This window comes from Thunnus maccoyii, chromosome 8 (assembly GCF_910596095.1).
Source record: "Thunnus maccoyii chromosome 8, fThuMac1.1, whole genome shotgun sequence".
NCBI lineage: Eukaryota > Metazoa > Chordata > Actinopteri > Scombriformes > Scombridae > Thunnus > Thunnus maccoyii.
The window spans coordinates 11212889-11238275 of NC_056540.1; the positions used below are offsets into that span (position 1 = coordinate 11212889).

The 25387-nt window shown below is 39.7% G+C and overlaps 5 protein-coding genes across 6 annotated transcripts in view; 3 read left to right on the plus strand and 2 right to left on the minus strand.

Moving 5' to 3' along the window:
• The window catches only part of ppp2r2ba (protein phosphatase 2, regulatory subunit B, beta a), a 43257-nt gene extending 42359 nt beyond the window's left edge, over positions 1 to 898 (minus strand). The window contains exon 1 of the mRNA XM_042418554.1: positions 534 to 898. Coding sequence (XP_042274488.1) covers positions 534 to 612 — 79 coding nt within the window. The 5' untranslated portion in view covers positions 613 to 898. The remainder of the gene's footprint in view (positions 1 to 533) is intronic.
• Positions 899 to 1676: 778 nt separating this feature from the next.
• rpl26 (ribosomal protein L26) lies at positions 1677 to 6623 on the plus strand. The gene is made up of 4 exons (XM_042418555.1): positions 1677 to 1774; positions 3026 to 3197; positions 3290 to 3430; positions 6458 to 6623. Exons 2-4 carry the CDS (start codon positions 3030 to 3032, stop codon positions 6584 to 6586), a joined length of 438 nt encoding a protein of 145 aa, XP_042274489.1. The 5' UTR covers positions 1677 to 1774; positions 3026 to 3029; the 3' UTR covers positions 6587 to 6623.
• A 1701-nt stretch (positions 6624 to 8324) lies between these two features.
• atp6v0e1 (ATPase H+ transporting V0 subunit e1) lies at positions 8325 to 10584 on the plus strand. 2 transcript variants are annotated; one of them, XM_042418556.1, is made up of 4 exons: positions 8325 to 8558; positions 9115 to 9162; positions 9944 to 10067; positions 10192 to 10584. In XM_042418556.1, the coding sequence occupies exons 1-3, from the start codon at positions 8455 to 8457 to the stop codon at positions 10035 to 10037; spliced, it is 246 nt and encodes an 81-aa protein (XP_042274490.1). In that variant the 5' UTR covers positions 8325 to 8454; the 3' UTR covers positions 10038 to 10067; positions 10192 to 10584. The 2 variants fall into 2 exon arrangements, with proteins under 2 accessions (XP_042274490.1, XP_042274491.1); XM_042418557.1 differs by having other exon boundaries at positions 10195 to 10584.
• Positions 10585 to 10882: 298 nt separating this feature from the next.
• Positions 10883 to 14716, plus strand: bnip1a (BCL2 interacting protein 1a). The gene is made up of 6 exons (XM_042418810.1): positions 10883 to 11007; positions 11943 to 12035; positions 12152 to 12243; positions 12434 to 12538; positions 12764 to 12882; positions 13034 to 14716. Exons 1-6 carry the CDS (start codon positions 10927 to 10929, stop codon positions 13228 to 13230), a joined length of 687 nt encoding a protein of 228 aa, XP_042274744.1. The 5' UTR covers positions 10883 to 10926; the 3' UTR covers positions 13231 to 14716.
• A 1283-nt stretch (positions 14717 to 15999) lies between these two features.
• Positions 16000 to 17971, minus strand: nkx2.5 (NK2 homeobox 5). The gene is made up of 2 exons (XM_042419448.1): positions 17614 to 17971; positions 16000 to 16954 (listed from the first exon to the last, which is right to left on the minus strand). Exons 1-2 carry the CDS (start codon positions 17969 to 17971, stop codon positions 16341 to 16343), a joined length of 972 nt encoding a protein of 323 aa, XP_042275382.1. The 3' UTR covers positions 16000 to 16340.
• Positions 17972 to 25387: the final 7416 nt, after the last annotated feature.

The window sequence follows — 25387 nt, forward strand, 5'->3', positions numbered from 1 at the left end:
TGTGTTAAATGGGAAGAGATTTGGCATTTTTGAGGAAATCCCACCCTCTGAATTGAGTGAAATGTAGGTCAATTAAGCCTTATATTGTCTCAGAAAAGCCTATTTCCATGCATGTGATCTAAAAAGCATGAAGGCAGTGTGAATAAGTGAAATATATGAGAGAACCAAGACTAAGGGGTAGTGGATGATACTTGTCATGTAACTACACAAAACTGAGTGTCTCTATTGGCATCCTGTCGGCCTGTGTATTGACAGCTCTAGCAATGAGGAAAGCAGAATGAGTGAAACTAGGAGTGCTACTCTCTAGTAGACAGGCACATAATCCTACACATAAAAGATTCAAGTCATCTGCATCAGGAATCTCTACATCTAGAATGGCTCCAACAACTTCATGCACTATGACAAATCTGCAGCGGACAATCTAACTTCTGCACACATGTGTACTGTATGCTGTGTGTCAGGGACAGCAGCCTGAACATTCATGTCACACGCTCAAAGTAAGCAACTCACAGCCCCTCGGCGTCCCACCCTACCTTCGGTGTGGCAAGTGGAGGACAGGATGGTGCTCGGAGGGCGGAAGAGGTACGGGAGATAACGGGAAAAACATTTCATCTTCTTCTCCGATGCTTGCCGACGGGTGAAGAGCGTTTCGTTGCGGGCTCCACATCCGCACTGCCGCCTCGACAGCCAGTCAGAGAGGAACCGAAGGGGGAGTGCGGGAGGGGAAAGAGGCTCTCTGTCCGCGGCGCAAGGGGCTATGACAGCATCACTTCTTGCAGGCAGACAGAGCAGGGCAGGCAGGCAGGCAGTCAGGCAGGCAGCAGGCTCCGGTGAAGCTGCGCGCCGCCCGGGGAACCAACAGCGTACGGTGTCAGCGCGCCTCCGCGTCCGTGTCGGTGTAGTTTACTGCGTGCTGCCGGACTGAGAGCAGGACAGGGGGTCGCTTCTGTCCTTTCAGATGGGAGGTCAAGTGTTTGGGTGGTCTGCCGGTGTAAACACCCGCCCTTGTGCTTGTAAAAAGCACAATTAGCCTTCAGCTGCGTGGTCTGATGATGATGCAGATGTTGTTTTTCCCCACAATGATCCCATTTAGTGTTAAATATTACATGTATAGCCTAGTACTAATAGGGTATTTTATAGTAGGCTATGTTTATGCCGTTGTAGCCTGTTTATGTTGCATCCTATTCTGACACCTTTATAGGCCAGTGATGCTACCCCTCCTTTGTCCCAAGTCATAGGAAAATGATATCAGTGTCTGATGCACATAAGCCAAAACTTGATGAATCATAGACAAAACTTGTTTCCAACTGCTGACCAGGTTATCGGTTAATTGGTTTTGGCGCCATCTTGTGACAACATGCCATTATTGACAGCAAGCAATAAACATAAAAAAAAGAAAGAAAAAAAAAACAATTTTAAAGATGTTGAGCAAAGAGTTAAAGCTTGTTAAAATCATGCTCATGAGCTTCAGTTTTTTAGAATAATAAAAGACAATCAAAAACAATGGGAAAAAAAACAATTTAAAGCTTTACAAATCGGACCAATACGTTTATTTCAACAACTAGAACCACATATATATAACACTTTTGACCACGTAAATGCGGCTAAATGCTCGTTTTTTAGTCCTAATACTGAAGTCTTTACTTTATTAATAAATATGTGTTATTTTTAATGAAGTTCTCGTAACATCTCGCGAGATTTGAGTGTGAACTAATGCCAGCGGAAGTACTTTACGAGTCTCTTTTCCGCCGGCCATAGAGGAGCAGACGGCAGGGTAAGATTTCAAGCAGACAATTTCATGAAAGTATCGCCATCCATCCTTTATCTAGTGTCACTTTATGTCCCTATGAAAGTCTAAACACCTTCTTAAGCTTGTCACGATTCAAAGACCGCCAATATTGCCTCCATGTTGATGATATATTAATGAATAAAAGCTCAGTATCTGATCGCTGTGTTGGTCCTTCAGTATCCGCATGTCGGCTCCGGTTAACGAAGGTGCCTGACTCCTACAGTCGGCTTAGTTTTCAGTTCACGTTTGTTTCTTTTTAGTCAAAATGTGCTCGATAACAATACTGAGTTCATGTTCGCACAGAACTTATCGTATCGCTCCTGTCTGTCCGCTTTATTATGCTAACATGTTAGCGCCTTTTCGCTAGCCTAGCCAGCTAAGGTAGCTTGAGATTTTAAAACCAAAAACTTGACAGTTGTTTAGAGTAAATTGCAAGGCTCGTCGTACAAAGTTACCTTTCAAGTTTTAGGAGAGGAAGTGTGCAGGAAACTTGACATTCAAAAGTTACAATGAATGCTTTTTGCTGTTTGAAATGCTTTCCTTGTGCTTGATGCTGACATTTGGCTAGTGACCAGCATTCAGTTGCTGATGTTACATTGCCTGGATTTTCTTGAGTCTATTTTGCGATTTTCAGTACTCAAGGGTTACATTTCTTGATCAGCTGCATCTTTTCTACTCTGACAATGTAGTTGCTATTTCAACAAGAGTTTAACTTGTAAGGCAAGTTTATCTCTATAGCACATTTCAGCAAGAGTTTAAAGTGCTTCACAGAAAACAAAAGGCTTCAAGACAAAATGTAAAAGTAATATTTAAATTAAATACTGTTAAGTTAAATAGAAATGAAAAAGCTAAAATAGAATAAGACAGTTATAACAAGAGAATAAAATGTACAGTGCTATGGAAGATATTAATGAAAAGCATCAAATTCAATTGAATAAAAGGCAGTGGCAACCAAAAAGTTTTGAACCTTGATTTGTAAGAGCTGAGAGTTGCAGCAGACCTGAAGTTTTCTAGGAGTTTGTTCCAGATATGTGGAGCATTAAAACAACCCTGCTTCTCCATGTTTAGTTTTGACTCTGGGGACAGAAAGCAGACCTGTCTTAAACGACCTCAGAGGTCTGGATGGTTCATAACGTAGCAGCAGATCAGAAATGTATTTTGGCCCTAAACCATTCAGTGCTTTACAAACCAACAGCAGTATTTTGAATCCAGTTCTTCTGTATGTCTTGTCTTTAGCATCATGAAGCTGAATCCATTTGTAACATCCTCCCGCCGCAAGAACCGCAAGAGGCACTTCAATGCCCCCTCACACATCAGGAGGAAGATCATGTCTTCCCCTCTGTCCAAGGAGCTCCGCCAGAAGTACAATGTGAGGTCCATGCCCATCCGCAAAGATGACGAAGTCCAGGTACTGTAGTTTAGAGTGCTGAATAGCTATCGTAAATTATGTTAGTACTGTAAGCTCCATTTGCTTGATTTTCTTCCTCTGTTCACAAACAGGTTGTCCGCGGACACTACAAAGGCCAGCAGATCGGCAAAGTTGTGCAGGTCTACAGGAAGAAGTACGTCATCTACATCGAGCGTGTTCAGAGAGAAAAGGCCAACGGAACCACAGTCCATGTCGGCATCCACCCCAGCAAGGTGAGACAAAAATTATGTAGATCTTCAAAATTTTGCATGCCAGCTTCAATCGACATGAGACAGAAGTGCAAAAGTTTTCACCACTGTAGGTTATAGTAGGGAAGTAGGAGGGTGCAGACTTGTTCTAACAAGCTGTATGTGTACATGTCAAGACTCACTTATATTCACATCTCATTCATGTGAAGTTAATATTGGTATATATACTGTTTTGTCTTGTGTGTTAAAACACTATTTCACTGAGGGGAACTATCCCTGTTGAACTTCTGAGGCACCAGTGAAATTGTCTTTTTGTTATTATTGAGAAGTTATATCTGACCTTGTGGACACTCTACAATTGAACTTAGAGCAGCTCTGTACTGTGGCGGGTCATTTACAGTGTTGGGTTGAAAAAACCAGACCACACATTATTCTTTTTTTACCACAGTGTATACTTTCAAGCAAAAGGACTTGTAATACCACTTGTGTAATATTGTGTCAGAGGTTGTTGATTCAATTTTGAGGAAATTCTTGAGGCTGTAGTTAGTTTTTTCTGTATAGGGCTGCAATACTTAGAGGTTTCTTGGGTTTTTTTGTCCACTGTATTACACACATTATGTGAGGAACAGTTTCTGCAGGGTTTCAAGTTTTCCTATCAGTTGTTGAGTCTTTCCATACTTAAAGTCTTGATTGGGTCCATCAGAAAGTCCTGACTTGAACATGAAATGTTCATGAGCAAAGCTTTTACTTGTTACAATAAGCACAGCATTCATGCACAACCATTCATTTTTAGACTAAGACTTAAGTAAATTTGAACTTTGTTTCAAAAGATAATACAGCATCAATAGAGCAATTTTACTTTAACATGTTTTACTGCAAAATTCTTCTGGATTATTTTCAGATGTGTTTCATCATACAAGTGAAAGGAGATAAAGCATTTCTCCCGATTCAAAGCACAGAACCAAGTTATAGAGATTTATCTTGTGACTTTTATTAGAAAGCCATATAAAATGTTTTCACAAAAGTTCAACATCACTGCAAAGTGTTAAAGGACTGGACACATTGACCAGAATAAAAGAAACACTTGCACATTGTAATGCAATCCACTAGAGCAAACCTGTAGTAAATACTGTCTATTCTGTAATCTCTAGTGGATTGTATTATACTGTAATAACATCTTTGCTAACTATATATGTAAACAAGTTGAACACTACGGCATCATATTCAAGCACGCAATTACTGAATGGTTTGTAGTATTGTGGGTATTTTTCATGGATGAAGTCACAGTAGGGAAAGAACAGGTGCAGTGTCTCATCTATATTCATTTTGCAGCAGCGCACCGCTGAGGTGTAATTAATATGAACAGGTGTAATTAATAAAATTAACGAAGGTTGTCTTCCATTTAGCTGCTTCAGTGTGAGGGTCCTGGTATTGTGCGTGCTGGTGCACTGTTGAGACTTATAGGGACACGAATAGAACAGAGCCATCGTTAATGTTATTGGCAACACCTGTGCCTTTGACTTATGGCAGTTGTATTGAAAGAAATATTGCTCTGACAGTCTTAATGAGTTCAACACATTGCTGCCTTCTTTTTGTTCCAGTTCAGTGCAGTGGACAGATTCATTTGTATTAATGATCGAATGCAGATTGTGTTGGCTACAAGTAGCTGTGAACTGACATGAATTCTGATACTGATAGTGGAGCATTTGGCTCAGGTAGTGTAGCTTCTCAGTAAACAACTTCAGCATCCAAGTACATTTCCACCACAGGGCCTTTTCAGACATTTTGACATGTAGAGCAGAAAAAGCCACAGATGAGACCAACTATGAGGGATGTCATTCCATTTTAGTGTCCAGTTAGTCGACTGTTCAGCCAGGATGCACAACAGGGGCCTTGGAATTACAGCTGGGTGTTAAGTCCAAAAGACATTATCACTTTTTTTCCCCAAGCTTGGGTATGAGTCACAAATTAAGTTTTGTTTTTTTTTTTTGGTTTGTTTTTTTACTGCAGAAAACTAGAACATGATTGAAATATCATATTTTTTAGGACTTAATGTGCAATACGATTGAGCAAGAAAATACCTGCACCTCTTTCAAGGCTGTCAATTATGGATATTCAGTCAGTCAGTACCAGATGATTCAACTCAGTGGAGCGCAGTTTAATAATCAGTTTCAGTACAGAGAAAAGAAAGGTCACTTAATTCATCTGCTGCAGTTTGTGTTTTTAGATATTAGCTGCCTGTCAGGTGGGGACATACTGAACCAAGTGGAATCTGCACACTGTTCAGTCGACTCCTGTGGCTTCATCATAAGAGATAATCCCTCGCCAATAAACACAAAATGAGAGCGCAGATCAGTATGCAGTCTTTATTCAGTCTGTCCCTCTCTTATAAATGACTGTGAAATTCACCACAAGATGGCCAGAGTCTATTAGCAATGACAGTCCCACCGGCAGGTGCATATATAGCATAAACATTGACATCAGTTTACAGGACTAATTGAAATTGACTCACTTAAATGGACTCCAGCCATGATTATTAGTTACACCTGTCATTTCCTGTTTTGGCATGCTGACATGAAGGGAAAAGGCTGCTTTATCTGTGTCTTAGACAGAAGTGGTCATTGTCCTTTGTTTAGAATAATATATATATAAAGCTGTGACACAGGTATGTAGTATTTATGTGTAATAGGAGCAAATAATTGACTCCAACCTAGTAACTATCACGAGTAAAGTCTGTTCGTGGTCTGAAGTCTGGGTTGCAATGCTGGTTTTTAATGATTCTACATTGTGTAATAATGAATACATCACTGCAGAGATGGTGTCATTTTCTTTGCCATCTACTGAACTGGACCAACAGGCTCACAACTATCCCACAATGTCCACTGGTTGGTTACTGGTGTAATCACAAGAAGTGTGATAAGTGGACACGCCTGTACTGTTATAAGGAGTTGTGAAATCACCTGAGTAGACAGTTATTATCAGAGGTTATTTTGTTTGGATGATTATTAACATTTGATAATGTTTACCAATGTAATTTTCTGTGTTGTGCAGGTGGTCATCACCAGGCTAAAGCTGGACAAGGACCGCAAGAAGATCCTGGAGCGCAAGGCCAAATCTCGCGCTGATGGAAAGGAGAAGGGCAAATACAAGGAGGAGACCATTGAGAAAATGCAGGAGTAAAAATAATCTTTTGCTATCAATAAACTGTATAAATGGACTTCACTTTGTCTGTCTCGTGTTTAGTTGTGGAGATGGGATGATTTTTTTTTTTTCATTGTATAATTTAAAATGTCTTTGCAGGTTGAAGTGAACTTCTATTTTAAACATGCATACATCATGAGGTGACCTAGAGCAAAGATTGTACTTGCTGTGCACCACCTGTCATATAAGGAAAAATAGTGAAGTCTGTACAGAGTCCACAAACCCAAACATTATAGTACATACATTTTCAATCCAGTTTAAGTCAATGTTGCAGTAGCCGAATGGTTGAGGAAACTGATTTTTATGATACTGCAAGGTTTTAAGGCTGCTCTCCAAGAAACATTTTGGAGACTGATAAGTGCTGCTCCTCTCTTACAGGCATATATGTTACAGAGTATGAATGCAGAGATGTTTGGGGCCTAGTGGTTAGGATTCCTGTCATTTAAAGGATAAATTGATGTCAGAAACTGAGTTGACAACATGATGGGAAAAGTCCAGACATGCGGAAGTCTGCATGTGATATTTGCATAAAAATAACAATTTAATCTGAAGTCTGTCAGCTCTTTGCATAGAAGGAAACTGCAAGCAGGCTGAATGAAATACTACTAATGGATTCATAAGGATTCAAGGACCTTTATTGTCATCTCACTACAGTTTATACTTTTCTGTATCAAATGCTGCCTATGAAGAAATGAAATTGCATGTCCTGGGTAATGTAAACTCACAGATTTTAAAACTTAACATTAAAATTAAAGTTTAAAAAATATTTTAAAAATAGAGCATTAAAGAATCTAGTATGCAAGTTCACATTGGTACAGGCACTGAAAAACTAACAGTGTTCATGAACATGGTAAATACACCAAATAAATACATAAAGTTAGAATTGCATAAGGGTCAGATACTAAAATATTACCTGTAGAAAACTGAAGAATTTGTTTATTAAAGATGCTCCATATGCATTTGGAGGGAAAAAGGTCTGTAAAAGATAAAATAAAATTAGATTCAAAGTTGTGTCATAAAACAATTTTTGGTTATATATCCTCTGTAAATGGGGCCTAGTGTTGCTGAAATCAGTGGTTCATAATGTGGGTTCCAGGAACCCTCAGGGGTCCTTGAGGGCTTCTGGGGGTCCCCAGCAAAAAGGGGAATAATTTATTTTCACTATAATCAATCCATAAGTAACACAAGCACAGAATGCATATTTTGATCATAGGTTTCATACACTTGCTGTAATCAAACATCTAAAATCTTATCAAACGGGGGTCCGTGGTCTAATTTGAGTCAGTTTAGGGGTCCTTGATGTGAAAACGTTTGAGAACCACTGGTTTAAGTATTAATAAGCGTGTAATGTTACCAAAGGAGCCTGTAGGTGTCACTTTTTCCCACCGACTGAATTTATGTAGGAAGTCGGAAGACATTATAACAAAGTAAAACTGTTCAGTGTTTCAGTATTTCCTCAAGGAAATTTTCTATCATCTTCTTGATATTTTATTAACTTACTTGCCAACTTCTCTAAGCTTTTAAACAGTAATGGATAAAAGTGTGTGTCGTTTAGCAGAAACATGGGGGACATTTGTTGCACCTGCCCAAAACTTTTACCAGCTGCTTCATTTTTTTTTCTACATAAATGTGTAGGTTTTTGTTTGTTTGTTTGTTTGTTTTTTCCTTCATAATGTTTAGTACAACACAATAAAAGGACTCGTGACGTCATGCCCTCGCTGGTTGATGGTCATGTGATACGTGCTGCCTCCTCTGTCGTCGTAAGGCAGCTGGATACAGTTAAAGTTGTCTGAAGTTAAAAGTTAGTATCTCTGGGATATACTGTTGGTGTTAAACCCACCACCACCATGGCAGGATTAAGCTTTGTGATCTCCATGTCTGTGGTGACCCTGTTCTGGGGTATAGTTGGAGGAGTGGTGCCCTGGTTTATCCCCAAAGGACCAAACAGAGGGTGAGTTTGTTAGCTTCACCAAGTTAGCTCTCAACTGGCTAGAAAGAGCTCACTTTTAAGTTTGTTTATTTGTACCGTGTGTTGTCCCGTGACTCTCATTGGACATATAAGTAGACGTATATAATTGTGTTGCTTTTATAAGTAGTTTTTTTTTTTTTTTAACGTTGACTGAACATTTGGAGAAACGTTTTGAGCTGCTCGACATAGAGCAAAAGTTAGTTAGCTCTCCGATGCTAATTTGACAGACCTGCCCCCAGAGTGTGACTTAGCTGGAGAAATGCTTCATCTTTGCTACCTTTTTATGTTGTTACCCTTTTACTATAAATCTATGTGGTTTATTTCCTTATATTATTATATTTAGATACCAGACCCAAGTGTAAATATACCCCCGTTTCTGGAAAATATGCCTACTGCAACTTCCCTTATTTGCCTGTTGGTCACTTGAATCACGAGATCATGTTGTGTAAATGAATCGTTAGGATGTATTTAAAAGCACTGTAAGCAGTCATTAGATGTTAAGTATGTCACTTTGTAATGTTTTCTTCTATTCCCACAGAGTGATTGTCACAATGCTGGTGTTAACTGCTGTTTGCTGCTACCTGTTGTAAGTATTACCAGGTTTATATGTTCATAGATTATGTTACCAAATATAATTTTGATTGGAAAAAAGATTAAAAACATGTACTTAAAATGCACTTAAAATGCAGCTTCAGCAACACAAAATACAGCCTCCAAAATGACTATAAAGTAAAACTGACACCCCTCTAAAATAGCTTCAGTTAAAACCAAACAATATAATAATATAATTTTCATGAAGGTAGGATTTATTGTAGGCTGTTGTATTTAATTTCATTAGTTTTAGCTTTGTGTACTTAATAAACTGGCAACTGCTCATTTGCTCCAGGTGCACATGTGTACTTAAAGCATATTATAGATCCAAAACAAGAATCAGGTTTATAATATACATTATCAATAATGGAACAAATAGCCTGTGGACATAATTTGTGTGTATTACTGTCACAGTTAAACAAAGTCTGTCATTGAAGTTAGTAGTTATATGAATAGTGCATTGGTGTGACAAGGTAAATTATTTATCATCACAGTTAGGTGTAAAGTGTGCAGCTGGTGTCTTGTTACATGTCAGATGGGCAACAGAGGGCAGTAGAGACAAGGCAGAAAGTCACAGCCAAGTGAAGCTGTTTCCCACAGGCCCTTTTGATTAATGCTGTATGAAATCATCTAACAAACAGATGTCATCATAAGAAATGTCGACCTAGATTCAGAATTAAACTTTGTAAGATGCTTAAAAAAACACATTGCCGATCTTTGAAGTGCGCAATATTGCTGTTGACATGTGTAATCTTAACATCCGTTGTGTCCATCAGCTGGCTGATAGCAATTCTGGCCCAGCTGAACCCACTCTTTGGACCTGCTCTGTCCACTGACACCATATGGTACTTGAGGTATCACTGGCCTTAAATGCACCCTCCAGATCTCCCGGCAGTGCAAGTAAGCCTTTTTCACCTCGAAAAAATAGAAATGTTTAACCTAAATTTTACATACGTTATACATGTTTTTGATGCTTGACTCGATTTCCTGTAAAAACACTTGAACTTATTGTAATTTCTCTCAGCAGGGGAGGAGCTGACGCTGCTGCGAACCAATGGAGCATTCGCTCTTCACTTCATGCAGAGATCATTCCTGCTGAATCGCCTTAAACTCTGTTCGTTGTGTGATTTCTGAGTGATGCCCACACCAGTGCCTTGTACAAAAAAATGATTCCCAAAGGACTCTCTGAAAAATCTCGCTGAATGTGTTTTACTTTAAATTAAAGCGACCTTGACGTGGTGATGTTTGGTTTATATTATGTATATTGTGTTTAATGCTATTGTTAATATAAATTACTTTGCCATTACAAAGTTATGTGGTGTGTTGTGTTTGATGTCATATCCTTTTGTCTGTTTATGTTAGTGATGAATGTAATCTGTTAAGTAGTTGTCAATTAATAAACAAATAACCACCTTCATTGCTTCCTAACTTTTTTAATTTCTTTTCTTTCTTTTTTTTAAAATTTATGAGCTCATTACCTTTTGCTAAAAATTTTGACTAATGACAAAGTTTTGCTTGTGTTAACATAGAATATTTTTCCTCCATCATGTGTACATGGGAAATATATATTTTATTTTCTGAAACTCTAGATACTTTGTTGAAATTTATGGACATACTAAAGCAGATAAATAAGTGGAATTTCAACATGTTTTAGTCAAAAGTTAATGAAGTTTATATGACGAAATCAGTTTGGCGAATACAATCGACGTTCAAATGTGCCCTCTTGCTTTCCGTAGCTTGAGCCGGCTACGTTGGCAACATGGCGTCTTCAGATGTCCACGTCCGAATATGTGAACAAGAAATACTCAAATATGACTTGGAAATCAAAGCTCTCATCCAGGTGCGAATATTTCTGTGGTAAGATGACTTGGTGCTTCGTGTTTTTATCTGCTCGCGTTTCTGCTGCATGTTTCCAGCAGCAGCAGCAGCAGCTACCTGTGGTGCAGCAGGTTGAGCTGCTGGCTGCAGGTGAGTGAAGTGCTTTAAAACATATCTGCTAGGTGGAGAATAAACTACCAGACGTGCTCTTCAGTACGGTCTGTTGAAACTGGACCAGGCTACCAGCTGACTTCAAAGACAAGTGTTGCAGTCAGGTTGAGCATATACACCAATTTATTTCCAATAATAAAGCTGCTATAGCTTCCTCCGACTTTACAGAATGAGCTTATTTCCAAGCATTTTTAAATAATATTGTAGTCTACTACGATAGTATAAGTTACTTATTGGTGACATTATTAATTGATTCGTTAACTGGCAGAAAATTAATTGACAACAGTTTGATAATCAATTGTAAAAAGTCATTTATCAAACAAAAAACTTCAAATATTCACAGATTCCTGCATCTTAAATGTCAGGATTTGCTGCTTTTCTCTGTTTTTATATTATTGTAAGTGAAATATTGGTTTTTGATTGCTGGTTGGACAAAAGAAGGAATTTAAAGACACTGACATGCCCACATTATGTCATTTTATAAATTTAAAAAAATGATAAGACAGATTAATCGATAATGAATGTAATATTTTATTGTAGTCCAACAGCTAGTTTTTTTCAAGCACATTTATTTGACCATTTTAATAGATACCAGCTGACAGAATGAGGCGCTTCATTTTAAAGCACTTAAATTTCAGTGGATGTTCATCCCAAGATGATAAAAATACCACTTGTCCAGCTGTGTTTCTTTCCAAAGTTCAAATGAGAACAACATGAAAGAGAAACCAGAAACTGCAACTAACAATGTAGTAGCTATGTGTCATCCTTGTTTCAATGTCTTACCAGGATATTAACGAGTGCACCGGCCCTCCAAACAAGCTGACAGAACTGAACGCAGAGGTGAAAAAGAGTTTCCATAACCTCAGATTGCGGATTCAGGTTAGAAAACACTATTTGTGAACATCTCATTACAGACTGTGCATGAATCACTTGCACTTGGTTTTATGATACTAAATGGCTCAGAAAACATATGTGTTGTCTTGTTTCTTTGACAGGATTTAGACCAGATGGCGATGGAGCAGGACAAAGAATCAGACAAGCAAACCTTGATCAGTCAGGTAGAAGGACACAGAAAACAGATGCTGAGGTGATTTTTAAAAAAAATTGAAATATTCCACTATTCCCTGACTTTTATAAATGTGAACATTTGTGTATTTTATCACGTTTCTGTGTCGGTTATTGCTGCCAATCTGCTGGGGGAGAAGCATGCTTAAACTGGCTTAATGCCTCCTTTATGAAAAGATTTTTTTGAATATACTGTACGTCTGTTTTTACAGTAACCAGACAGCTTGGAGGAAAGCCAACCTGGCCAGCAAACTGTCCATTGACAATATGGAAAAGCAGGCGCTTCTCAGTGGATCAGATAGTGCTGCGAGACAGCGGTGAGCCAACAGTGTGTCCTGCGTGTTAAAGACAGTCACATAAAGGAGAGGCGTCAGCTTTATATCTTGCCTAATTATCTTCAAACAACACACTAAATCCTCTCAGTGTCATAATTAAAAAAAATACACTGTTTTCACATCTTTCTCATCCTTTCATAGAGTACATTTCATGTTTGCCTGGACATTTATAGCAATTATATCTCATGTTTTGAAACTGTTTCTCAGGAAGATGACCAAAGAGGGGCTGGCCCAGACAACCAGCGACATTACAGAGAATCTGATGAGCATCAGCCGGATGATGGCGCAGCAGGTTCAGCAGAGCGAGGAAACCATGACATCGCTCGGTTAGTGAGAGACTCACCCTTCACTTAGTTCGGTTAAACTTGTTTGATTCAGAATAAATACACAAGTTTAAGTTTGTGTGTGTGTGTAACCCTGCCCTTCATTCAACAAAAGGCTTTATGTTGAAAAGAGTTTTTTCTCTGTTGTTTCAAGCGACCTCGTCGAGGACGATCCAAGAGACCAACGAGGAGTTTAAGACCATGACGGGGACCATCCAGCTCGGGAGGAAACTCATCACCAAGTACAACCGCAGGGAGCTCACTGATAAGCTGCTCATCTTCCTGGCGTTGGCCCTCTTCCTCGCTACGGTTCTGTACATCCTTAAAAAGAGGCTGTTCCCCTTCTTGTAGACCAGGTTCCTTAGAGGAGGCTCCACCATAACCACATACAGCACTTTCCCATAGTCAGCACAAATGATTTAAACAACTCTGAATGCCGCGTGTCACATTACACACACATTACACACCAGCGTCTGCTCAGTGGAATGTGGACTGGCTAAACTGTGCCGCTGCTGAGGGGGAAATATCGTCCATACACACCTATAGATCCATGCAGGAAATGATATATTCTTCTTAAAGGGGATGTATTTGTTGGTGGCACAAATTGCGTCACAAAATTATCTTCAGTTAATGTGACAGTAATGCTGTGCATTGCTTTTTATAAAGTCAGATTTAAGAGGACATGTACGACCCGTATTCTTGTTTTCTTCTTTACATTCCTGTTAAATATCCAGTACTGAATTTACATATTTATCAAATGTGTGTAGTTAATATTCTCACAGATTAAAGTATAGAAATTGAATTTCAACTATCAGACACCCAAAATATTTGCTTTATCCGTTGCTAAGAATGCAAATAATTTGCTTATAGATGTAAAACTAATTTTTAAGTATGACAGTCACTGACATCTTTTATCAGAAGTCACTTTTAAGAAAAACTGACTGAAAGAATTCTGATCTTCACAAAACAAGTGCCACTGTTCATTTCAGCTCAGCAAGCTTTTATTGGCATAAATGTCATGAGAACAATATTAAGGACGTGTATGTTTGGACACAATGTCAGGACTCTACTTCATATATTCCTCAGCAGCTTATCTTTCAACAGAACCATAATAGTTTTGACTATAACGTCTGTTGTTATCTGATATCTTGAAGACTGTGTGCAAACGACGTAGAAGCATTTCGTGCAATTGTTATTTATAATTACGTACTGTATAATTACTGTAATTTATTACTGCATAATAATGAGTTAATGCTATTTTTTGTGGGGGAATGGAACTATTGAAATGCCTTACTTACTAACTTACTAACCGCACTCGCTCGCTTTGTGTGTGTCACTCGCTGGATAATCAGAACACTACAGTATATTTGCACTTCAAAATGTCCCTATATTTTATTCAGTTGGCATGCAAGCTGAAAAAGTACTTTTTCCAAAGTGAGTGTGCACACTCTCCTCGGTCTCTGCCCGTGTTAGCTCGGCTCTGGTCTGCAGCAGAGCAGAAAAAGCTCAGAAAAGCAGTGGCAGTGATCACACTGGCAGAGATAGAACAGCATGCATCTCTGCCTTTCTTCAGATAAGACCCGGAAAAGCAGATTATTCCGACCCGTTTCCCTCTCCCTTTCCAGTGTGGGTGGAGGGTGAGGGGGGATATTTTTAGGTTTGTGTGGCTTTGTTATCTGACGTTGCCTTTTCAACACCTCGGAGGAGAGGGTGGCCAGAGGGGCTACATGACCTTGCTACCCTTTCTGCAATTGCCTGGCATTGCTATTCTGTTAACTATGTAAATGTTGTCAGTGTTGATTATACATAAATAAGCCTTCTGGCTTGATGTTTGAAATGTGTCTCCTGTGTGTGTTTGTGTGGTGTATTGTTTTAAATGAGATAGAAGACAACAGAGTGTGCGTGGAGAGACTTGAGAGACGCCTAAGCATCTCTTACTTATGTAAAGTGGTGGCAGTTGGGCTCGGCCAGTTCCTAGCCTGTTCATATAACTGCACACTTAGACAAGGCCACTCGCTCTCTGTCAAGCAAATTGGACTATTCTTGCATTTAGCACCGTGATAATGTCAATCAAGTGTTTGGGTTTGTATCTAGACAAGTGGACCGCAGGTCTCAGGGGACCAAACTCCGCACCAATCTGCTGGCGTAAATACAGGAACCAGACAGAAAGAATCTCTACAACTCCACGTTCATGAAGTCATTTCAACAGTTGGAAGCTTATTTATCTGTTACATTAACTGCATTTTAATGATTAGTGTGAATCAACTGGAATTTTCCACACAGTAATGATTTACCAAAACAGAAAAATGTTCAAAAAGGGAACCTTTAATAATCAAGTACTGTCCAAAAATAGATAAATATCTTGGATCAGGCAACATCTTGAGTTCGTCCTCATATTAACAAGCACAAAAAAAGCTTGGTGATGGCTTTTTTATGTACAGAAATTGCTTGTACACCCAATTCAATTAACGTAAATAATATGTTTTTAATACTGTAAAATTATTCTGCACAACATAATTTAAAACAAGGTAATACAGGTCAAGGTCATGGCTCGCAGCCATCTCTGTCCCAGCAGCCTTTAAACACATGTAGAGTGTACATGTGGCTGACAGCGGGTTGTAAAATGTGTAAACTTCTAACAACCTTCTAACCCTGTTTAAGCATATTGAAGGAAGCCTCCTAATAGCCACTTGAACATTTTAACCAGACACAAACCATATGAGGGTTTTACAGATGTCAGGGTCCTTTACTAAAGGATAACCAGTTCAACCATTATGTGACCCAGCGGCCTTTATGGTTTACTGTCACAAATATGGTTAATTATTGCATATTAATCATATGATTGACTTAATGTTTTTTTTTTCTTGTAATGTTATTTTTCTGAGTGAGTTTTTAATCAAAAATAGGGATTGTTAACATATAGCAGACAAACCAGAGTCAATATTTACATTATTACCACACAGATTGAAGTAATTAGAATTAAATAGTTGCATGTCAGAAACATTGAAATAATAATAATGATAATAATAATGATGATAATAATATGATTCATTATTTCCTAGGCTATATCATAAAATACAATTAGGTTTTGTTTTTTTTTTAAATTTTTGTCCACTTAAATACATCCTGATTTTCATATGATAAAATATTAAACAATGACAAAAAATTGGGCAAATTCAGCATTTAAAGAATTGGGCTTGATTCTTTGTTTTATTCTGTCGTGTCTTGTTTTCCTATTCTGTCAAACACGTCTGTGCTTTAATGCCACGAAAATAAATGTATTCAGACAAAAACTGGTGCTGAACAAAAACGAACAACTATCAAAAGTAAATTATTAAATATAAGAGAAGTTACACAAAACTCCGCAAAATCTTGACATTTGTACTTATGCATGCAGTCAGCCATTAAGCCCGTTATCTGGAAGAGTTATTGCCTATTTCATATCTGGACCACCCTCCCTTTCACCATGTCCTAATGCCATGTAATGAAGACACACCATTACTGGAGGAAAATGTGTTCTGGACATTATTCAGCTCCCCTACACCGAAGTTCATGTAATTCCCGTTGTTGGAGGATCCTTGCATAGTTTGCATCGTGGCTGCTGGGTAATTACACGCATAGTTTGTGTTGCATCCGGGGCTGGTGTAGTTACTGAAAGCCGGGTAGTTGTTATAAGTGAAATGGTTGATGTGACCCATGCTGTAGGACGGGTTGTAGGTGGCTGTGTCTGCCGCGAGGCAAGGCTTGCCATCCCGCACCAGCACCGGCACTGACACCCTCCTGGGCGGCGGCAGAGACACCATCTCCAGACTCTGGTCCTGCCTCTGCCGCTTGCACTTGTACCTCCTGTTCTGGAACCAGATCTTCACCTGGGTCGGGGTGAGTTTGAGTACCCCGGCCAGGTGGTCTCTCTCCGGGGCGGACAGGTACCTCTGCTGCTTGAAGCGCCGCTCCAGCTCGTACACCTGCGCCTGGGAGAAGAGGACCCGCGGCTTCCTGCGTCTCCGAGGCTTCGGGCGGTCCGGATCCTCGGGCTTCATGTGATCCACGGGATCGGCCGGAGGACTGAACTCCTCTGATTAAACCACACAGAAAGACAAGAATCATTTCCTGCAAATGTAACTTCCTTGCATAGAGCCACACGAATATTTCTATTTACAGTTTGTTATTTTTCCTACTACTGACAACACTAATATAAAATAATTATTATAATAACAACATGATATGTGTGTATTATATTATATCCTAGCAATTGTGATATATCATTGGTTACTGGTTTAATCCTGCCAAGGTTGGTGGTTCAATTCCCTTGAACACCCATTATGCATGCAGTGTAACCTTTGATAAAAACACATGTAATGTACATTTTCACACATGTAACACCTAACATGCTATTTAACATCTTAATATAATTTATGTCAAATGTGTCAGTGCAACTTTGGTTCTCTTTTACTAAAGAACTACAGGCCATTTCATACATGTTAAATAGTCTAGCAGGTCAACAGGAACATGCTGACACTGAACTCAACTTTTATATTTGTTTAATTTGAAAAAAAATCTATTTTAATAGCGTGTATTGAGTGTAAATGTTTGCCGTTTTATTGCTTAAATTAAGTTGTTGTTTGTTTTTGTTTTGTTTTGTAGCCTATCTGGTGCACAAATCAGGGCACATCAGCCTGTAGGCCTTTTTTTCCACAGGCCTTGAAATAAAATGTTGTCCTCTCATCAACTCACCTTTTCTGCGTTTCCCCTCAAACGAGTCCCCTTTCCCTTCCTTAACTATATCCATCTCTATGAGTGATTTCCCATAAAAGGTAGTAGCAAAGTTGAGTGCATTGCCTCTGCCGGTTTTGGGCTCTTGGAGGTCTTCTCCAAACAGCGAGGTGGCGGACGACATGTCCCGCAGAGGCTCCTGTTTCAGGCGGGCCAGCATGCAGGAGGAGGAGGAGGAGGTGGAGGAGGAGGTCGGCACGGTGCAGCAGTCCATACGAGAAGAAACATCCAGAGAAGACACCATAACGTCATGACTCTGCTCCAAGTTTAATATATCCTTTACAGAGAAGGGAGTGGACGTGCTGGGGCTGGGAAACATTGCCAAGAACTGAAAAAAAAACCTATTAAGCTGTCATATGGAGGCAACCAAAAGACGTCAACAAACTCCCTCTTCTTCCTGGTAATATTTACTGGGTTTAAGTATTAGTTTGGTACACCAGACTGATCTTGAGTGAAGTGTGCATTTTGAATGTCAACTCTGTCTCCAAACTTTTTTTTTTCTCGGCCTCCCTCTCCCGGTGACGCAGGGAGGAGGGGGTGAGATGGGGGGAGCTAGTGGGACCCTCTGTATGGAGCCGCTGGTACTCCCACTTCATATGACGTGTAAAGTGATGTCTGGTACATGTTAGGCCTGATGTTGCTTATAGGCCTATATCCTATATCATTCACTGCAAATATACCCAACCGGTCCAGATCGTATTATTCTATTTCCAAAGATACATTGTTAAAACAGTTTCTCAAATCAGCCTTTTTCTTCATCCTGGTGGAGTTATCTACCCTTTTTTTGCCTTCAGAATGACCTCGATTTAAAAACAAAAATCCTAAATGAAGTGAAACGAAATAAATGGCTTTTCAGATGGACATTTTTCAGTATGACAGTTAGTTATTACGCACAATGCAAACGCCTTCTCCAGATCTACAAGCCCTGCATTTGGACGGATGTTTACACACATCCTCAAGTGCCATTGGAGAAATAATCCAACTTTGTGTACATCAACATGATATAATCACAACTGCATTTGGGTTATACTGGGAGAATTTAACTGTATTAATGTGTGCCTGAAAAGTCCGGGCGTGCACGCGTTTAAGGTGTCGGCCTGTCCCTCATCGGAGGGGAAACAGAGCAGACAAGCGTCAAGAAAAAAGCGGCAGACAACTAACTTGGTCCCTGAACACGGAACCTGAAACCAGGAGCGACACCACTCTGCTGTCTGCCTCCAAGAGATTCTGGAGCCACTGTCTGCCTTATCAGGGCGTGATAACAGATGACAACAAACCTGCTCGCACACATACACACACACACTCACTCCCACCCACGCTGCAGGCCAGGTTATCCTGAGGAAGTGTCATATGTGACACCCAGGGTTTAGGCGATAAAATAGTCCCAATTTATTACGCTAAAGCTTTCAAATTTGCCGTTGTGATGAAGTGTTTGTTCAGCAGCACTCTATCGACCCATGAGCAAGACACTATCCTATCACCTCCAGGTGTGCAGCGTATTGACAAACGAGAGGATGTCAATTAAGCCTAAGCTACAATCAGTAATTTATAGATGAACATAACAATGCACAAATCATTTCAATGAGCTGCAGTAAAAATGGAGACAACTGTGCGTAATGACACATAACCTGTGCCTCCCCACGCACGGTTGGCACTCAACCTGCTATTAATGCCTGTGGAGACGGTCACAGGAGACAGACAGTATTATCGTTTGTTTTATCTTCAGCGTTTAGCACAGCCACGGGGTAAATGGGTCCCCCTGTCTCCGACCTAGCGATGGTGTTTATAGTTTTGAAGACTATTTGTGCGCCTAGCGAGCTGATGAATGGCCGTAAAATCTTTCTCAGGCGCAGTGAGAGTCAACACTGGCCCGGCTCTTGCTGTAATAATTGGTGAAATAAAGTAAACGCAAGGGGGGAAACACAAGACATGGGAAAATGTTTTCATCATGATTGATTTCCACTGGCCTTGCGCAGCTTGAGTGTAATGCTTTGGAGAAAGTGCAGTTTTTACAGGTTTCTGTCATTAATCGCAAGAAATAAATGCAATTTTTTAAACGGTTGCTCATAAATTGGTCTCCAGATAAAATATGTCTTGAGTTCTACTGGATAGTAAAATATTCTGCCAACTGTAAATTGAACATGACAGGTCTGGCATGTGTTTCATATCCCTAATGCTTCGTCCTGCAGCAGCCCCGCAGTCCCCTTTGACCTGTCTTTCTGCAGCACATCTCCAACTCAGATAAAGCTTCAGATAAGGTTACTTAAAAACTTCCGCTGCACGAATGTGTGGGTATTTTGAGGGTTGCGTGTCGGAGTGAGCCTCTCTCTCTCTCTCTCTCTCTCTCTCTCTCTCTCTCTCTCTCTCTCTCTCTCTCTCTCTCTGCGTGTGTGTGTATGTGTGTGCGCGCGTGTGTGTGTGTGTGTGTGGTGAGAGAGGGAGAGAGAAAGACCCAAATTAAAATTTTTGTCTCCTGCCTAAACTGGTGGTGCACGACGCCGCTTTAAAATGGACTGGTATTCTCTGTCCTCGAGGCATTTGGGTGATTTCCTTCCATTAACTTTTTGGTAATTAGACTAATTAAGATTTAACAGACTCATTAGGATAATCCGGTTAAGAATGACATAGCAAACATTTTACACTTTCCCCACAAAAGCGTGTTAATTAACCTACCAGCTCGCATTGCAGCCAGTGCGTTGTAACAGTGGACAAAGAATCCAAAACGCTGTGGCAATATCACAATTCCTCCATTCAAAATTTTGTATTTGTTTAAAATCATAAGTTGTAAAATGTAAAACACTCTTATGGATGCATTACTACTGTATAAAGCAGCTTAGCTGGCATTAGTTGTAACTAAGCTGTAGAAATGCTTCATACAGCATTCTTTTATATGTTTAAATATGTCAAACTTAAATAGCAAAGTATGTAACTGCATCTGTCAGATGAATACAGTGAGTACAAAATCCAATATTTACCTTAATATGTAATGGAATAAATATAGAAAGTTTCATATAAAAAATAAAGTGATAAAATAGAAATGCCTCAAAATGTTAAAGAAGTACAATACAAGAGTAAGTAGTTACTTTCAGTCTCTTTTGTATTGTGGAAAAGCTTTAATTTAAATGTTAATCCAACAACAAAAAAGACATTAAAAGCATTAGGCAAAAAGAAAAGAAACATGAAAGATAGTGCAGCAAAATATCTGTAAATATTTACATTTGAATATGAACACATTCACGATCTATATACACAACAGACACACATACTGTATATACCTGCAAAAACCTACACATAAACTCACATAAATGTATTTTTAGTATTTAAATGCATCACATATACACTTATACATATAAACACAGAAATATACTGTATACTTACATAAAAATTTTTATTTTAACAAGTGATTTAAAGGAGAGCACAGGGTCAACTCGTCTGACCGGTTTTTTCCAAAGTCTGGAGGCTCAAACAGCAAAAGTCCAATCTTCATGTCTTCTGTGCTCTCAGAGGGTCTGACCACAGACATACAGAGTTATATCTCTACACTTTAAAATTAATTAACAAAATTTTAATATCTGTTTAAACTCTCAAATTAATTAGTAAACACTGAAAGCAATGAACTGCGCTCTGCTATTTTGGATGTAGTCAAGAGCCTGGCTGCTGCCTTCTGAGATTCAGAGATTTTCTTACGAGGAAAAGTAAATAGAGTTACAATAATCAATCTGTTTCTTGAACATCTGTAGAAGTACTATAGAGTCATTTAGAAAGTTTTAAAAGACAGTTTCCCACTCTGGTGAACAACTGAATTCATCAGTCCAGTCAACACACACATACATATGTGTGTGTTAAGTTTAATATGTAGAATGTAATTATGCATTTTACATACACAGTATATACAGTACACCAACAAAAGGCAAAAGGGTCAGTAGAATATTATAGGTGAAAGAAAATTCAACAATCCAACAAAGATCCATAAATTTCACATATAGTTAATGTAAACTTAGGTTGGGCCTACAGTGCTTACACATTTTATAAACTGGGCCATATGAAGTCCTGAGGTCCAGAGTCCAAATGAGAGCTATGCTGAACACAGCATTGATAAAAAAGAAAATAATAATAGTCTATCCTAAAATAGTCAAAGTTTGAAATTAAATTAATTTAAAAACTAGATTTATCTGTAATCATAGTCTGTTGTGAAAGAAAAATGTCTACTGAGAATCAGGGAAATGGGGAGACTGAAGAATTTTTAATTCCCACTGTGAAACAAATCTAAAAAATGCGTTTTCCTTTTTCAGCAAAAATGCAGACTCTGTTTCACTGTGCAACTCCAGTCTGACCTATAACTTTACAACATTACACATTGCAAGTAAATGCACCACGAATAATAACCAGACCTGAACTTAAAGTGATTTTTTAAAAATCTAATTGAACTTTTAATGAACCACCTTCAAGCCTTGAACTGATCCCTGGTTCAGCTCCCATCAGACATCACAACTCTCATGTGACCCAACTGTAGCCTGATATGTTGGAAATTCATATCACCACCTGTTTTTCCATCTTTCTTGTCAAGAGTTCATTATGTTTCACAGTCTACCTCCCTGTTCACTTAATGGGTGATACAGTCAAATTTGCTTTTAGTCCAAGGTCGAGCCATGGCAACTGCTCTCTCAAGTCTCTTTCTCCGCTGCACCCTGGATGTTTCATATAAAATTAGTAACTGGGGCTGAGATATCATGAACTGACATGATTGATGTGTTTTACTTGTCACTGAGTCAAATTTGGCCCTTTGCCCCCAGTGTCCTCTCCACCACTCGTTTTTGGGTGACACTGCCACCATGTGGCTGCTGCAGGAACACACCCACACTTTGGCTTAATCCATTTTCCATTTGCTGTCTTAATTGTGATGATGAGATGGATTTTTTTCTTTTTTTTTTTTTTGGATTTTTGGAGTGTACTGTATCATTTATCGCGTGACAAGACTGTAACTGTAAGCATCTGCTGCTCCGGGGTCAGGTTTTTGTAACTGGAAACGAACTGAATATGGCAGCGATGTTGAGTGCCATCTGTCTGTGCATCATTTGTCTTGTCTGTGATGGAGCGAGCAGCATCTCCTTCATCTACCCTCCATCCTCTGCTTCCTCCCACCCCTCACACACACTCCCCAGGTCATGTTCATAGGCTTGGCAAAGCTTCACACAGAGCTTCTGCTGAGTTCAAGGTGATGTTAGGGCCCCCGGGGGACATAAGAGGATGGCTCTTATACTCCGCGCCTGCTTTAGTTTTGTCTACGTCCCCCTACAGCTGATGTTTGAGGTCAGTAGTAGAATACTGCTGTGTTGTAGATCATGAGCCGATGAATGGATTTTAAGGGACAGGTTGTGCCATGTTGACATATGCGGACAAAGATTTTAAAGTGGTACTCCAGCAATTTACTATTGCACTTCCATAAAGTTGGTGGACTTGCAAGACACATGTTAAAAAAAGAACGAGAAGAATCAGAATTGAAGCAGCAAAGGCCGAGATATTCTGATTTTTATTCTCTGGCATGAGTCAAGCTTCAAAAATGCTGATCCTACAATTCCCATGATACAATTTATTAGGCATAGAGGTTTAATGTGGCAACCATGAACCACAACATTCACTGTTCGGGTCTGACTTGGCACCTTTGTTGCTTGTTTTCCCCATTTCCCTCTCCTTTCATGTCCTCCCACCTCTCTATTGTTAGAAATAACGGACAATAAAAGACATAACAAGAAATAACTGATAATCACACACCATTCTGAGATAACCCTGATGATATCATCAGAGTCCTTCATCAGTCCATCAACAGACACCTTTATGTGTAAAATTGGTGGAATGTCCCTTTAAATGAGTCCAATTCAATGAACCATTTTCACCTCTTTTGAATCTTTTAAACTAAAATGTATTTGCCTGTATCTGCCTCCTTCTGAAAGATGCTTTCCTGATACATTTTGTGAGTCCTCTTCAGCTGTGAACTCCTAGTATCGTCTACTGCTCTCAACTATCTAGCAACTTAAAGACAACCGCACTTCAATCTTCTGTATCTGGCTTTTGTTGTGTTAGTACACATATTGGCCAGAGGAGGGCAGCATCACACAGTAGTTTACTAATCCTTCCACACTGATACCTCAAACTCATCATGTCATTTTGATTAAAGAAACATCATATGCTAAAATTACATGCACATTGTAGGAAACAAATATTTTTCCATTTCAGGTCCACGTTGTGTTCGGATGTGACCAACCTATTCATTGTGTCTTAAGTGTGCTTATCTTTTCTGTTCACTTGAACTTTTTCAACTCTCAATTATAGACTACTTGTCTGGTGTGTTAGGATCTACATAATCTCCCTAATGCCTCGGATATTTGTAAGTATACAGTCTAACTCTGTGTTCCCCTTTGTCCCCTCTTTAAATATTAGCTTTCATGATCTTGAGCTCGTCCTCCAGTGACCCAGGGGCCGACTACGTGCCCTGAGGTTTACTGCCTCTCTCTGTGAGCCGGCTTGTGCTGTATCAGCTGCCATTGCATTATGTCCCTTAATTCACCCAGCCTTCCCTGAGCCCATTTAACATGCTGACTGCTTTGTTTTCCATGCAATTGGAGTTGACCAAGAAATGAGGTAAGAGCATCGCTAATAGGTTAAATGACCAACATTGCAATAAGGCTTACCGGTGCAGCTTGATTACCACACTTGGCCCGATAGATAATTCATGTGGAGACAAAGGCTGTGTGGAAAGAGCACTGGCCTCTGTGCATGTCTCTGGTCAAGGATGAGCCCGTTGTCATCCATCAAGACCACACACACACATACACACACACACACACACACACACATGCACACACACACTGTCATCTATGACAGCAGCCAGAGAGGCCACCAAGTCCTTGGCATCATCATGACTGCTTCCTGTACAAAAAAACTCTGGTGGTACAAATAAATTCAAGGGGGTTTGTTTATAAGTACACAAACATTCATTCACACACTCTGAGTCCATTTTCATCACTTCTAATTGTGCGGCAAGTTCTACAGCATTCAGAGCATCGATCATTGTGTCGTCACCTTGGCACGCACAAATTGTGGCTGGACAGATCCGACACAGCTTCAATGAACTCCAGCCCATTATTTATTTATTTTTTTTTAGTATTTGACAGTAGACTCCAGGGACACCCACATGATGGCTCGACCCATGTCTCAGACAGTCACTAGGGAGTCTGGTGAGCAGGTTAACACAGCTGAGGGATTGAAAAGAAAGAAAGACAGAAAGAAGGCTGATTATAAGGCACTGCGCTGTAAGTGCTTGTCTGTGCCACCAAGTCACCTTAGCAAGCACAGAGCAGCTTAAGGTTACTGTACGGCCACTGTGTGTGTGTGTGTGTGTGTGTGTGACAGTGAGAGAGAGAGAGAGAGAGAGAGAGAGAGAGAGAGAGAGAGAGAGAGAGAGAGCGAGACAGTGTGTTAATGTGTGTCCTCTCCCTGTCTTTCCTCACTGCCTGTCTCTCCCTCTCTAATGGGGACAGTATGAGAAGAGAGCTTGTGCTCCGTCTGGACCTTTCTAATTGCCCCTGCCACAGAGGCCTGATACAGCAAGACCCTGTGTTCCCAGCAGGTCAGGCATGTGTGTGTGTGTGTGTGTGTGTGTGTGTCTATGTATGTGTGTGAGAGAGAGAGAGGTAGAGAGACTTGGGCAGACAGAATCATCACTCAGGTGGTGCTC

What these genes read in the sequence shown, in the direction of transcription:
- rpl26 (XM_042418555.1), top strand. Translation starts at nt 3,030, where the DNA reads ATGAAGCTGAATCCATTTGTAACATCCTCCCGCCGCAAGAACCGCAAG. An exon ending in GCAAAGATGACGAAGTCCAG is followed by an intron (nt 3,198 to 3,289) that starts GTACTGTAGTTT and finishes GTTCACAAACAG; the next exon opens with GTTGTCCGCGGACACTACAA. An exon ending in TCGGCATCCACCCCAGCAAG is followed by an intron (nt 3,431 to 6,457) that starts GTGAGACAAAAA and finishes TGTGTTGTGCAG; the next exon opens with GTGGTCATCACCAGGCTAAA.
- atp6v0e1 (XM_042418556.1), top strand. Translation starts at nt 8,455, where the DNA reads ATGGCAGGATTAAGCTTTGTGATCTCCATGTCTGTGGTGACCCTGTTC. An exon ending in CCCAAAGGACCAAACAGAGG is followed by an intron (nt 8,559 to 9,114) that starts GTGAGTTTGTTA and finishes CTATTCCCACAG; the next exon opens with AGTGATTGTCACAATGCTGG. An exon ending in GCTGTTTGCTGCTACCTGTT is followed by an intron (nt 9,163 to 9,943) that starts GTAAGTATTACC and finishes TGTGTCCATCAG; the next exon opens with CTGGCTGATAGCAATTCTGG.
- bnip1a (XM_042418810.1), top strand. Translation starts at nt 10,927, where the DNA reads ATGGCGTCTTCAGATGTCCACGTCCGAATATGTGAACAAGAAATACTC. An exon ending in AAATCAAAGCTCTCATCCAG is followed by an intron (nt 11,008 to 11,942) that starts GTGCGAATATTT and finishes ATGTCTTACCAG; the next exon opens with GATATTAACGAGTGCACCGG. An exon ending in CACAGAAAACAGATGCTGAG is followed by an intron (nt 12,244 to 12,433) that starts GTGATTTTTAAA and finishes CTGTTTTTACAG; the next exon opens with TAACCAGACAGCTTGGAGGA.
- nkx2.5 (XM_042419448.1), bottom strand. Translation starts at nt 17,971, where the DNA reads ATGTTTCCCAGCCCCAGCACGTCCACTCCCTTCTCTGTAAAGGATATA. An exon ending in TGAGGGGAAACGCAGAAAAG is followed by an intron (nt 16,955 to 17,613) that starts GTGAGTTGATGA and finishes TGGTTTAATCAG; the next exon opens with AGGAGTTCAGTCCTCCGGCC.